The sequence below is a fragment of the Perca fluviatilis genome, chromosome 9 (genome assembly GCF_010015445.1).
Source record: "Perca fluviatilis chromosome 9, GENO_Pfluv_1.0, whole genome shotgun sequence".
Taxonomy (NCBI): domain Eukaryota; kingdom Metazoa; phylum Chordata; class Actinopteri; order Perciformes; family Percidae; genus Perca; species Perca fluviatilis.
Window position 1 is genome coordinate 10,745,952 of NC_053120.1, and position 14,654 is coordinate 10,760,605.

General features: G+C 40.5%; 1 protein-coding gene across 1 annotated transcript; it reads left to right on the forward strand.

Moving 5' to 3' along the window:
• Positions 1-2,977: 2,977 nt before the first annotated feature.
• On the forward strand, positions 2,978-13,978 carry LOC120566056 (ceruloplasmin-like). Its single transcript, XM_039812278.1, has 24 exons — positions 2,978-3,138; positions 4,362-4,606; positions 4,713-4,925; positions 5,246-5,419; positions 5,498-5,589; positions 6,099-6,261; positions 6,356-6,494; positions 6,622-6,761; positions 7,753-7,893; positions 8,008-8,052; positions 8,154-8,368; positions 8,540-8,690; positions 8,890-9,102; positions 9,254-9,458; positions 9,694-9,833; positions 9,966-10,094; positions 10,396-10,502; positions 10,621-10,676; positions 10,866-10,937; positions 12,006-12,097; positions 12,243-12,382; positions 12,476-12,532; positions 13,422-13,527; positions 13,624-13,978. Exons 1-24 carry the CDS (start codon positions 2,978-2,980, stop codon positions 13,647-13,649), a joined length of 3,222 nt encoding a protein of 1,073 aa, XP_039668212.1. The 3' UTR covers positions 13,650-13,978.
• The last annotated feature ends 676 nt before the right edge of the window (positions 13,979-14,654 follow it).

Consider the following 14,654-nt stretch of genomic DNA (forward strand, 5'->3'; position numbering starts at 1 on the left):
TCTTAGAAGGGACTGTAGGCTGTGTGCTTTATAAATAAATTTGACTTGCATTGACTTGGCTTGACTTGTAGGGCTGTAGTGATATGGGGGATGGTACAGGTACAGGTGGTGGTGTTAATATTATGAAATGCTCCCAGTAACTGCCAGCAAAGAAAAACAAGAACAACAATCTTCCATTGTGGTAAAATATAATATCTTATCTTGCATAGCTTTAGCATCTATATATTTAGGCCTACTTTACGCTACTATTATACTACTTTCTTATCTCAAACGTTTTAATGTGTATAATTTCCTTAAATGAAAGAAAAAGAATGAATACTACTGTTTTAACAAAACAATTAACTGTGTTTCCAGCTGTGGTCTTCATCACTCTGGGGAAATGTAGCTGCTGCTGGAATGAGAGTTTAATGGTAAGGGACTTACCGAACTACAGTACACTAGGCCAAGCTTAGGCTGCACCAATAACTCAAGGAGTAACAACACTGCTACACGCTAAACTAATGCTATGGTAGAGAAGCCCCACTTATTTATGCTGAATCTGCAGAATGCTATCTCAAATGTCTTGAGAAATTCCTCAACAGTTGCTCTCTAAATATATAACCAAGACTTCATTTGATGTTCATATATTTCTGTGTGCTACATACAGACCATTATTTATGAACTGTTAAACTTTTTTTTAAATCAAAATATAAGGCTTTTTGGTCTTTTACCCATTGCAACTCTTCATAATGTTCCCATTTAGCTGCTATTTTGCTCTTTCTTTATCCCCACTCGGAGAATAATACTGTACAGTTGTCATTAAGCCAGCCAACACTGTGTCCTTATGAGGTGGAATGCTAATGCTAATCCAGCAGTGATAATTTAACAAGGGTCCCATTGTTATTCAACACTTAACAAAGTAAGCTTGGCTCACACCACTCAAGCCACATGCACAGCTGCAGTTGTGTGTGTGTGTGTGTGTGTGTGTGTGTGTGTGTGTGTGTGTGTGTGTGTGTGTGTGTGTGTGTGTGTGTGTGTGCATGTGTGTCTGTTGCAGCTGCCTCTGTATCTGAGCTATTAAACGAATAAATGAAACAAGTCACACATATTCACAAAGGCATCCAAACACGTGCACGTTAAATCACTTTGTCTGCTTGTATTACTCTCCAGATGTGCGGGTCAGTGTTGGCAGCTGCGGTCGGCATGGTGGGGTCTGGCTACTGTTTCATCATGTCAGGATTCGCCTTGGTGCAGGGCCCCCAGTGCTTCACCTCTTATGGATGGTCGTACCCCTTTGCAGACCAGGGGGGCAGGCAGGGAGATACTGTGTGTGTGTGTGTGTGTGTGTGTGTGTGTGTGTGTGTGTGCATGTGCGTGTGGTAGCATTTATTCATATTCATTCAATTTATTAATTTGTTAAACATTTAATCTATAAAATGACAGAAAACAGTGAAAAATCTCCATCACAACTTTCACAATTTGCTTGTTTTGTCCAACCCAAAGTTATTAGATTTACAATTATATAAAACAAAGAAAAGGAGGTAATCCTTACTTTTCAGAAGCTGGTCATTGCTTACTTATCTCATTTAAGTCATCAGCGTGTGTACTCAGAGACTACTTCCCCCTTTAGTATGTCAGCATTTTAGGAATGTAGTCAGTCACTCAGAGCAAGGCGTGTAACCGATGCAAAAATGCAGCTGCTGACTGTGATTGATCGTCAACTGATGTCAATTGATCTCTCTCTCTCTCTCTCTCTCTCTCTCTCTCTCTCTCACTCTCTCTCTCTGTGTGTGTTCCAGGTATCTCTTACAACCAGAGACTTGGTCACGCTGTCTTCAGCCGGTTCACATTGTAGAGTGGAACGTCCTTATTACTTTTGGCCGCACTCACTCTTACACAGGAGGAGGGTCTAGCTTATGTGTGCTAGGTCAATCTGGTCAACCGGTTTGTGTACAGTACGTGTGTTGTAATCACTTCACGGACTAAAGTTTCTCTCCTGGAGTTTCCAGAGTAGCCTGTTATTGATCCATATCAGGACCCAAACTGAGTAAACGTGGACTCTGATCCTAAGCCAAGCCCATTAAAAGGTTTTAATGACATATGATAAATAGGCTTGTGACAATGTTTTTTTCTTCTTCCAGATAATCCAATGAGCTGGTTTATGTAGCTTCAGAAGCAGGATCATTTTCTTAACACCTATTCTTTCAGTTTATCTGAGAAAATTTCAGAGATGCATAGTTTCCTTTGGACAGCGATTCTGTGTATTCTTTTTAATGTGCTAAAACACTAAATAAAGTCTCTATTAAAAGAATAATTCCTTCTCTGTCCATGTCACATTATAAATTCAAAACTTTAAAACAATAATAATCTAGTCTTAAAAGAAGCATTTATTGGCCTTAATTCAAACGAGTGTTAAAGTCTTTAAACTACTATGATTAAGACATGGTTGTCTTTTTCAACCTTTTGCAGTTAACTTTGGACAGCAGTATTGACTGGATCAAAAGTCAGTGTGTTGCCATCATTACTACACTGATCAAGTTTTGGCAGATAAACAAAGAAAATGTATGCGGTACACGTCTGGCTTTCTATGTTCAGACTAAAAGGAGATATGAAGTCTAATGTAAATGTAACTTATACCTGATCTCCTTATGTTTGGACTATTAAATGTGGATGTTGCATAGAAAAACATGTTGTGTTCTTGTGCAAGTCTAACCTTTTGATTAAACAGGTTGCTTAGGCAAGAGAGTTCCCTCTCTTACCTTTATCGCAGGTTGGCTCAAACCCTGTTTGTTGGTCAGTGACCCCTCTACTCTGCTTATTCCCAGCAGTCAGCTAAGGGAGTATAAAAATACCCCGAGGGTCTAAAGTCTCCCAGACAGACTGACTGACAGCTGTCAGTTGCATGCACTGTTTGTCTTCATCATTATTATCCTCTGGATCACTGAACAGAAATAGAGACTCATCTTCCTCCTTGGCAGTTTAACTTGTAGTTGGCCAAATGCATCGGTTGTGGTTAAGTGGAGCGTTGCTGCTGTGTTGGGCAGCAGTATGTGTGTCTGGGATGAGGAGAGAATACTTCCTTAGGATAGAAGAGGTGTCTTGGAACTATGCCCCAAGCGGGATGAACTTAATTCAAAACCGTACTCTGCAGGAGGATGAGTAAGTACATGCACAGTACATTGTCTTGTCTCGATAATGTTGGAGTCACTCAGTCAGTCAGCCTTCACAGAGTTGGTCCAAATTCTGGTTGGTTGGTACCAAGAAAACAAACCATATCTCTCTACATTTTAAGATTAGGATATTAATATCCTAATCTTAAGGATATTATATTAGCGTATTATAATCCACAATTTCTCCAGTTGTCTTTCCACCTCAATTCCATGATGTTATTTAAAATCCATGGATGTTTGATCATTTTAAATTTTTGCCCTAGGCTGCTAAACAGGTTACTCCTCAATTTCAAGTCTTCCCATCTACTGTTTATCAATTTTTAAATCCCATGTGTTAGCAATTGCTTTTTAGTCCACGCTAATATTATTAGGACTACAATCATTGCTGTTGTGTGAAAACCTTGTAAGTTCAAAAGGTCAACATTTAATGATATATGAAAAATAGCCTTGTGACAATGTTTTTTTTCTCTCTCCAGATAATTCAATGAGTTGTTACATGGTTTATGTAGCTTCAGAAGTAGGATAATTTTCTTAACATGGAACACATATTCTTTCAGTTTATCTAAGAAAGTTTCAGAGATGCATCCTTTGGACAGGGATTCTGTGTATTCTTTTTAATGTGCTTTCCATGCAAAAGGCCTTTTACATTTACCTGTTTCATTTGTATTACTTAGTCCGCATGCTTCAAGATTTACTCTTAAATACATTGACTTGATTGGATACATTTAAAAACATACATGAATGAATACTTGTGTCTGCACAGTCACCAACGTATACAGAAGCACCTTTACAGACACTTTCCTTCATTTACAATACATGCAGAATTCAGTAGGTACATAAAGGCCTCACAAAAACTCAAAACACAAAACGATGCTTTGACAAATAGAAAATCACAATTAATGACTACATTCTGGGCTGTCTACATTTATCAATAATCTAGGAAGACCATTTGTGGTCAAAATGGTTTCAAGTCCATTAGGACTGTGTGAGTAAAAAGGTCTATTGTGTTGTGCAGACTCAATAAATGCAATAAATCTTTTTTGATTCTGATTCTTAAAATGTCTGATGTGAAATGCCCTAATCAGCAAGTAATAGATATATTTTTAAGCATCTACATTAGGATTGCTGCACTCTTTTGGTTGTTTTAGCCAATTACAGTTTTTTTAAATATTTGAACTGTTATCCATAATAATACTCATGTTTTCTCTGTAGAGAAGCCGCAGTGTTTTTAAAGAGTGGGCCCCAGCGTATCGGCTCCACCTACAAGAAGGCTGTGTATAAGCAGTACAGCGACGCCACCTACAGGACTGAGGTGATAAAACCGAACTGGCTGGGCTACCTTGGACCCCTGTTGATGGCTGAGGAGGGAGACACATTGATTGTCCACCTGAAGAACATGGCTACCAGACCTTACAGCATCCACCCGCATGGATTGAACTATAGCAAGGGCAATGAGGGTGGGGAATTAATGATCAATGCACAAATCAATTGGCGGACTTAATAGACAGATAACAGATTGATGTGTGACTTTGTGACTTTCTGTGCTTGGATCTGTTTTTTCAGGAGCCCTATATCCAGATGGTACTGGTCCAGAGCTGAAGCGTGACGACTCAGTGCCTACTGGTACAACAGTGACCTATGAGTGGACCCTCCCAGAGAGCCACAGCCCAGCATCAGATGACAGCAACTGCTTGACCAGATTCTACCACTCCCACGTGAGCCCACCAAAAGACATCGCTGCAGGACTGATAGGACCCCTCATCACCTGTAAGACAGGTATGCGAAGCTATTTAACCTTATAGTATCCAGTGGTGGAACTAAGTACATTTACTCAAATGCTGTACTATTTTGAGGTACTTGATTATATCTCTCTATCGTTACTTAAGAAATATTTTCAATGCTGCTTTGTGGTATTGATACAGCTGATCTCACAGATTTGACAGAAATTCAGCAATATTTCTTAATAGTTTCATTAGTGGTGAAATGATTAGTTCAATAATGGATTAGTAAATAGTTGATAGTAAGAAGTTAATTAAGAACATTTTAAGTAGGTTTCCCCTTTAAAACATGAATGCATAATGTCCTCTCCTCTGTAGGAACTCTGGACTTGCATGGAGACAGGTCAGGAGACTATCTGTACGCTCTGCTCTTCATGGTGTCAGATGAGAACTTCAGCTGGTACTTGGATGACAACATCAGGACGTACATTAGGGCTCCTGCTGCAGGCCTGAAGGAGGATGAAGATTTCATTGAGAGCAACAAAATGCACGGTGAGGGGGGAGCATCCTTCTCCACAGACACATACCCATATACATACACATACCTTTAACTCTGAGTGTGGATTGCAGGTATAAACGGTTTTCTGTATGGTAACCTGCCTGGACTGAGCATGTGCCAAGGCAACAAGATCCACTGGCACTTGATTGGCTTAGGCAATGAGGTAAATATTGTATTATTATAATTATTATTGCTAACCAGAATATCTGATGTTACAGGGATTCTTTAAAATTGTTATTGTCATGTTCAAGTTTTATGTCTTATATTTTAGTTTTTCCAAACATTGCTCATTGAAAACTCTTAGTTAAGGAACATAACTTATAAAAATTCAAAATATACAACTAGCCCTTTTAATCTTAGAAATTTTACATTATGTCGGTTTTGTCTTTTTAAGTACATTTTAAAAGAGGCTAAATGTCTTTTACAAACTTTGTCAGCCAATATGCTAAATTTGACCATCAAGTAGCTTTAAACATCTCACAGATTATATATATATATATCAAAAAGATGCTTGTTCTGCCTCTAAAATGAAATCTTGCCTCTATTCATGTGAATGTGTTACTTTGTCCAAAAATAGGTTTATTTCTTGCAGTTCGTAGCCTACATCATGTTTCGGTGTTAGCTACAAGTACCTGGTCTGAACCCAGTTTGAATGTCCTTACTCAACCCCAGGTGGACATGCATTCAGTTCATTTCCATGGCCAGATTCTGACCCTTCAGAACCACCACACAGACACAGTCAGTCTTTTCCCCGCCTCCAGCACTACAGCTGAAATGATGGCTGACAATCCTGGAAACTGGCTGCTGACGTGCAACGTTAATGACCATTTCATGGGTGAGCTCACGCACGACGTTTTGTCACCCAACTGGATAATTGTCTCATTTGTTTAGTATTTCTTTGTGACTTTTTGTTTCATGTTTTTGTCCAGCTGGAATGCAGGCTATATTTGAGATCAAGAAGTGTTTCCCCAACGTCCATAAGCCCCGGCCACACGGTGAGCTCAGACCGTTCTTTATTGCTGCTGAAGAAGAAGTCTGGGACTACGCTCCTACGCCGCCTACTGATGGGTTAGTTACTCTATACATAACACATATTCATAGAAATGGTACAGTCTGGTCTTGATGTTTCTGTAAGAGACACATTCAAAATGTTTACTGTGTGTGTGTGTATGTGTGTGTGTGTGTGTGTGTGTAGTGAAGCAGACAAGTTTGTAACCAGAGGACCAAACCGTATTGGAAGCCGCTATAAGAAGGTCCGCTATGTGGAATACACTGACATCACCTTCACAACAAAGATGCTACGCAGCCCAGAGGAGGAACACCTTGGAATTCTGGGTAATCCAGGCTGGGTTTAAGCCTGGCTCACACTACAGGAGTTTTAAAATCCTAACCGATTTTGAAATCTGGTTGCAGCACACACTTGAGGAGAATCTTTGCAGATTTTCTTCGCTCAAATCTTAAACATGCTCACACTACATGGTTTGAAAATAGTGGGGCATCACACACTACAAGATATTCTTAAGATTATCTTGCCAGATTTAGCACCTCACGTGACGCGATCTCACGGGGAAGCGCATGTAAACAAAATGGATACTGTGTCACGGCAACTTGCTAGCTAGTGCGCTAGCAACTTTGTACATTCACCCGGTAGGTCCAAATCTGAAGCGATCTCTCCCCAGCTCTTCTCTTTATCATTCCGATTATGATACTCTTTTGATGATACATTAAACAGGCACTCGTGCTGTTGCCACATCTACACCATCCTTTCTTCCAACTCAGTTGTCCACCGGACCCGTACTACAGCTGCTTTCGCAGACATTTGCAAAAGTTTCCATCACTTCCGTCTCCTTGCAGACCTGTCTCTCATTGGCTATTGTGGAAGAACTGACGTAATCATAGTCTGGTATTTCTATGTAATTAATTTGCTTGCAGGATTGTCTTGCTCCCCTTTAAAATGAAAACTTAAATTTGCTTGTTTGGTCCAAACCACTATCCCAAACCTCAAGATAGTCAGATTACAATGACAGAAAACAGAGAAACTGCTTTTTGGGTATGTCAGTTGTCTTATCTTTTGACCTTCATCATCATTGTTGAAGGCATTAAAGTCTTGATTCCTATTTTGGACAGACTTCCTCCTTTCACAGTTTGCCAGTTTCAACACTAGGAGCAGGAGCTAATGAGGATCCTAAATAAACAAACAAACAAACACAAATGTTGGAAATATGTCTGCAGGATATTGTTACCCTGATGAGATGTCTCCCAACAAAATTCCATCTAACGGTCCTTTGTCCTAAGTTTGTGCCTGTGTGTCTGTTTGTGTCTCCAGGTCCTGTGCTGCGAGCTGAAGAGAAAGACACCATCAAGGTGGTGTTTAAGAACAAAGCCAGCCGGCCTTATAGTATACAACCCCATGGTGTTCAGTACAGTATTGAACAGGATGGGACGCTCTATCACAATGAACTAGAAGGTTAATACACGCAAATACATACACACTGTTATCAGTGAACTACAATATACATGAAACGCTTCCTCATCCTTTTTTGTGTCTCTGTCTTTCCTCCTCTACACTTATTCTCCTCAGAGACCCATACAGCGAAGAAACTGCGTGAGCTAAAGAAGGAACCAAGTAACCTGATTTATTACTTAGATCACTAATCTAAGTCAGCATGTGTTATTGTTATTATCATTATAATAATTCATTTTCTTTATATAAATCTATGTAATCAGGAGTGGTGACCCCTCCCCCAGCTGCTCTGGTCAGACCTGGGACGATGCACACCTATGAGTGGACGGTGCCAGTGGGTGCTGGTCCAGTAGAAGGGGAGGCTGACTGTCTGTCCTATCTGTACTACTCTGGAGTGGACCCTGTTAAAGACACCAACTCTGGACTGGTTGGACCGCTCCTTATCTGTCGACCTCGATCACTTAAAAAAGGACAACAGGTGAGAAGAGAGCGTCAGAAACTGTCGTTTCAAGTGTTTGATTAGGACACATCCCAATGTGTGGGATATTGGCAAAAGGATGGAGGACAGCTTCAATTGAGTCAGAGCATAATTAAAATGTATTGATGAAACCACATTTTTGACACCTTTCCTCTTCTTCTCCTCATGTAGAAAAACTACGACAAAGAGTTCCACCTCATGGCCACAATATTTGATGAGAACCTGAGCTGGTATCTGGACGACAACATTAAGTCCCTAAGCACTGTTCCCTCTGCTGTTAACAAGGAAGATGAGGGCTTTATAGAAAGCAACAAGATGCATGGTGTGTAGCAAACACATATTCACATACTGATCACTAGCAGCTCAGATCACTCTCTACATATGAATTTGTCATGCTTAGCAAAAAAGTTAGATTTTTGATTCTCTTGTTTTGCCTTATCACAGGAGAATTTTTCCCTGAATAATTTTAGCATTTTTGAGATAATCACTATATGTTTTACTACTGTGGCTCTCTCTATCAGCCATCAATGGCTTTGTGTATAGGAACCTCCCAGGCCTGACCATGTGTAAGGGGGATAAAGTATCGTGGCACGTGTCAGGACTGGGTTCAGAGACGGACATCATCAGCCTTTACTTTGAGGGAAACCGCTTCATCTACCGCCAGAACAGACGAGACACCATTAACGTCTTCCCTCACATCTCACACACTGTCACTATGGAGCCAGACAGCATGGGTATACAACTCTCTCTCTCTCGCTCTCTCACTCACACACACACACACACACACACACACACACACACACACACACACACACACACACACACACACACACACACACACACCACAGTATATTTCTGCACACATGATGTTTGTGTGTGTTTCAGGTCAGTTTGAAGTGGTGTCAGCCACAGTGAACCATTATCAGGGTGGGATGAGAGCCAACTACACGGTAAAGAAATGCAGCATGCTTCAGCGTCAGGGTGAGATTATGCTTCACTCAAAAACCTATTACATCGCTGCCATGGAAATGGACTGGGACTACTCTCCAAACCGCACTTGGGAGGCTGAGATGTTCCGCGGTCAGGAGAAGTACGGTACCACTGCATATGCAGTCATTGAGTAGTATATAGTCTTTGTCTATTTGTGCAGACATGTAGTCTGCACAAATAATCATTTACAAAGTATTTGTACAGAATATCAGCAGAAAATTGGCGTCAAACACACACGCAGAGAGACAAACAGACACACACACACACACACACACACACACCAAACCTCAACCACCTATTCCTCTGCTAAATAAGCCGGTCCTCTCTCTCTGCAGCCCTGCTCATGTCTTCCTGGACCAGCAGGGTGGGTTTATAGGCTCCCGTTACAAGAAGGTGCTCTACCGCCAGTTCACCAATAACAAGTTCACCAAGCAGGTGGAAAGAACAGCCGATATGGAACACCTCGGCATTATGGGTAGGCTTCCTGGCCATTAAGAAATGCAGAAAAACTGTGATTGTAAAATAAAAGCCACACATATATGAAACATCATGGATTTATTTTCCAGCCTGGTTGGTCTTGTCAATAGAACACTTTCCCTTCTTTCAGGTCCAATGATTCATGCTGATGTGGGAGACAAGGTGACAGTGGTTTTTAAAAACATGGCATCCAGGCCTTATTCTATCCACGCACATGGAGTCAAGACAGAAAACCCAGATGTTCATCTCACCCAACCAGGTAGAGACAGAAAGATTATCAGCTGACAGGGAGGCCGACAATTAATAAAGAGACATTGGAAATAGAAAATCACAAAATGCTTCTTTTTTATTGTGGATTTATTTAATTATCGTTGTGTATTACAATCAAAGCGTGTATGGCTTTAATTTTCTCAGAATATGAAGGTTTCTGTGTATGCCTGTGTATTAGCTGACCTCAGTATTATCTGTCCCTCCACCCAGCTCTATTAGACTCTGTGTAACTTTAAGTTATCGTAATATAGCATGGAATTCAATACTTTGAAAAAAATGTCTTTTTCCAGGTGAGACTCACTCCTACTACTGGTACGTTAATAAGAATACAGGACCAACCCCAGAGCAGGAAGAGTGCTCTGTGTCAGCGTACTACTCCACTGCTGATGTTACCAAGGTGCACTAACACACATGCACGCACGCACGCACGCACGCACGCATGCACACACGCACGCACGCACGCACACACGCACACACGCACACACGCACACTTATGTTGTTTCCCTTCTTAACAGGACCTGTACAGCGGTCTGATTGGTCCGTTGGTGATCTGTCGTCGTAGTTGGGGCAGGTGAGTGTTTTTGCATCTGTAAATGAATAAAGACCTACCCAAACTAGTTAGTACTCACTTATTTATGCAGCGTATACAGTGTGCGGTGTGTTCTGAGGTCTAAGGCAGATAGAATTATTTTGGTTCTGCATCACACAACGAGTATAATAGAGTGCTAATGTACAGTTGTACAAACTGTGTTGCTTCCAGGACTCTTGGTATGAAGAAGGAAGTAGAAGAGTTTGCGCTGCTTTTCCTGGTTTTTGATGAGAATGAAAGCTGGTAAGTAGAGTCTAACCTTTTTAGACGTTTAGTAGTTTGTACATTTAAATACAAAAACAGATTTAGTCCATTTAATTCATGGTATCTACAATGCAAATGCTGTTTTGGTTTTATATTTAAGGGTTTTGTCTGAAACTTATGCCCAATTTGTTAATTTTTAACAGGGGGAATGGCCCAGTGGAAACACCTTAGTGATGTGAAGGCCAGTTTATTTAAGTAACCCGCTATATAAGCTATATTTTAGAGAATATTATATATCCAAGACAAAACTGACAGAAGGGCGAGAAAAAGAAATGGAGAGAAAAAGTCGCAATTACAAATCTTTCTGCTACCTCAGCACAATGGAATGCACCATGGATTTATCAATACACAGCACAGCAAGGCTTCTGATATTTCAGAGCCATGGTCGGGGCCATAGATTCTAACTTGCACAAACCTCAGTCAGATAAAGGATCAATGAGTCGGGCAGACTAGAAGACTAGAATAACATATTCAACTGAACAAACCCTCTGCCCCTACACTATCTCTGCTACTAGGCCCTAGTGGTATGGGATGGAGAGGGATGGCAGATTAACAAGGGGATGTATTTTGCTCATGTTGCTAACAAGCGGGATGGCAACCCGCCCTCACCCCCCTCCAAATCGCCTACTGCTACCACCCCAATACAATGGAATTAAATGGAATTTTGGTTATGCTAAAACAAAAAACTGTATACTTGTAAATTGTCTTTCTAGAAACAATCCCACAGGTAATGATGACAATCTGCAGATTGCACTGTCAACATTTTCCATTGGGAGTAGTTCATCAGTAGAAGTAGTTTAACAGTGAAGTGTACATTTGCCAATTACAAATTTGACAGGGTCCCACCTAATATTTTGACACTATGTCATCCTCCTAGCCCTCATTTATCTGATTTGGCTACATGAAACACACTTTCTGTACACATCACTGTCAGAATAGACTGTACATCACTCTCTGTGGTGTCTTCTGCAGCAATGCCAGGAAGATAAACTACTGTATATTTATTGTACAATATTTGACAAATTATTACTTTTATTATTATTCCAGGTATCTGGATGAAAATATCAGGACCTACATCAGGAACCCTCGCACAAACTTGAAGGATGATGAAACTTTTATAGAGAGCAACAAAATGCACTGTGAGATAAACACACACACAAAATGAACTGCATCATTTTGACAGATGGGATGATATTTTTGTTGCTTTGTCTAGACATCTAACAAAATGTCCTTAATGTATTTCATATGTATGTTGTGTGTATGTGTGCTTTTCTTTGCTTGCAGCCATTAATGGTTATGTGTATGGCAATCTGAATAGTTTGAATATGGAGGTGGGTGATAAGGTGTACTGGTACCTGATGGGAATGGGCAATGATGTGGACATACACACTGCACACTGGCATGGACACAGTGTGGAATACAAGGTATATTAAACATACAAAAATGCAAGACCCCCATACACAGTTACCCATTATACAAGCTGGTACACACAAATATCAACTCTTCTTTCTCTACAGCTGGGCGGAGGTCCTCATCGAACTGATGTGTATGAGCTGTTTCCAGCTACCTTCCAGGTAAAACCTGATTTTATTTGTCTTTTGCAACATTAAACATGCTGCAAGTTACATTTCAATGTCAATAAATACTCATTGGTGTAAGTTCTAGCGATCAGTGTAACCACAGAAAAAGATGTTAATCTCATCTTTTTGATTGCAAAATCTTCATCGTATCAAGTAATTTCTTTGTTTTCCTAAAACTGGTCAGAAGAAATCTGCAAATGGGGCAAAAAACAAGAATTATATTACATTATATCAAGCTTGAATATTAGTGACGTGTTCCTTTTCCAATTCTTCCATCTTTAACAAGCAAACAAGCAAACAAATACGATAGATGTTATAATGGCTAAGCCTAAAACTTAAAGCCAGTGAGGGGCTGCTATGCGGACTTAAACAATCAAACAAACAGTCTATGGCTAGTAAACTAGCTGACGCGCTCTCTTCTAACTGACACCGCTCAGTAGTCTCCTGTTGAAATCATAGTCTCCAATTAGTCATCGTTGCGTTTTGCTGGGCATTTATTGATCACAAAGCTCTTCATATCAACGTGCAAGAAACCATGTGTCCATCAAGCTCCATCAACAAACATTTCATCATCCATATGAGCGTTGCGCACTGTAGCAATTTGATGCGGTCAAAAACGGTTTGTGCTCCTTTGCTTAACAGCACCCCTAGTTACCTGTTGAAAGGTTCCTACCTATATAGACGTCACTCATATGCCTACTAGTGCCAACAGTGGACAATTTGTGTCCTACACCCAAACCAATGAAAATGGCTCTTACAGATATTTACATTTAACATTTTGCATGAGTAAGTTACAGTGGCTTGACATTGCTGTCAAACATTATTCAAAATAAAACTTGTGACCAGTGAATCATGTTGGCATTGCCTTCTTTTTCCTGTTCAGACAGTAAAGATGCGCGCTACGTATCCTGGTACCTGGCTGCTCCACTGTCACGTCATTGACCACATTAAAGCTGGCATGGAGACGACGTATACTGTTACTGAGAAAGGTAAGGTATCTAATTGGGCAGGGACACACATTCAGACTAAGAGCAGGATAATGAGGATGCTGTACAGGTACTAACAAGTGTGTTTCTCTTCAACAGAAAAGAAGAAGGGATTATTTGGCTGAACAGTTGAGAAAACTCCAGAAAGACAACAGCGGAGAAATTGAATTTTAGTACCTAATTCACTAAACGTTGTTTGTAAAATCTGCTAAATATGATAAGTTACTAAGATAATTACAGCTCAGAATAAAACACAACCACCCAAGAGCCATGTAATATAAAAATCTGCATTTGAAACTGTCTAACTGCTTTTATATTTTCCAAATGACACTGAAGAATGTAAGAATACAAATTTAACAGTTTTATAATGACAGCAGGCAGGCAGCAGGGGGCTCTGTAGCCTGACAGGACATTGTCACTGCATAATAAATAATTTGTCACACTAGTGAACATTGATGTTTGCAGCAATGTAACTATGAACCTAATACATCTGTAGGGGAAACCTGTATACTGTGGAAGAGCCTCTGACTGATTACAGTCACAGAGGTAGGGATGCACCGATCAATTTGGCCCTGAAATTGTGGTATTAAGTTGATCATACTTTGACACAAGCAAGAGTTCAGTCTGGGTGGCAGCATCATCACTTTAATGGACTCAGGGATTTAGTAGCGCTAGCAGTCTGTGACCTGCAAGGCTTGATCACTACAGTCAGAGACCAGTGTGAAGCAGCTCATATGTTGCTGACACGTGTCTGTTTTTATGCAGTGTGATGGTCTGACTTGGTACACAATAACACTTTCAGTGCAATGTCTGGATGCAGGAGTTGTCTTGATCAACATGTTTAGATGAAATACATTTATAAAAGGGACTTTGATTTAAAAGCAAAGCTCACGCTGCAGGAAAGTCGTCTCATGCTGCCACAGAGCTGACAATTCCTCTTTTCATCCAGCTGATGTCACTGTGAACAAGGCAGTTTGGATCCACATTGACTTCTGGGGCTTCAAGGTGATGCAACTATGAGCCTGTCAGTGTCCCACAGAGGGACCTTTTTTTTGGGGGGGTTTAAGTTTGCAAGTACTGATGAGAAATTGAACCACTTCAATCACTCATACCACTCTTCTGAAGGTTGC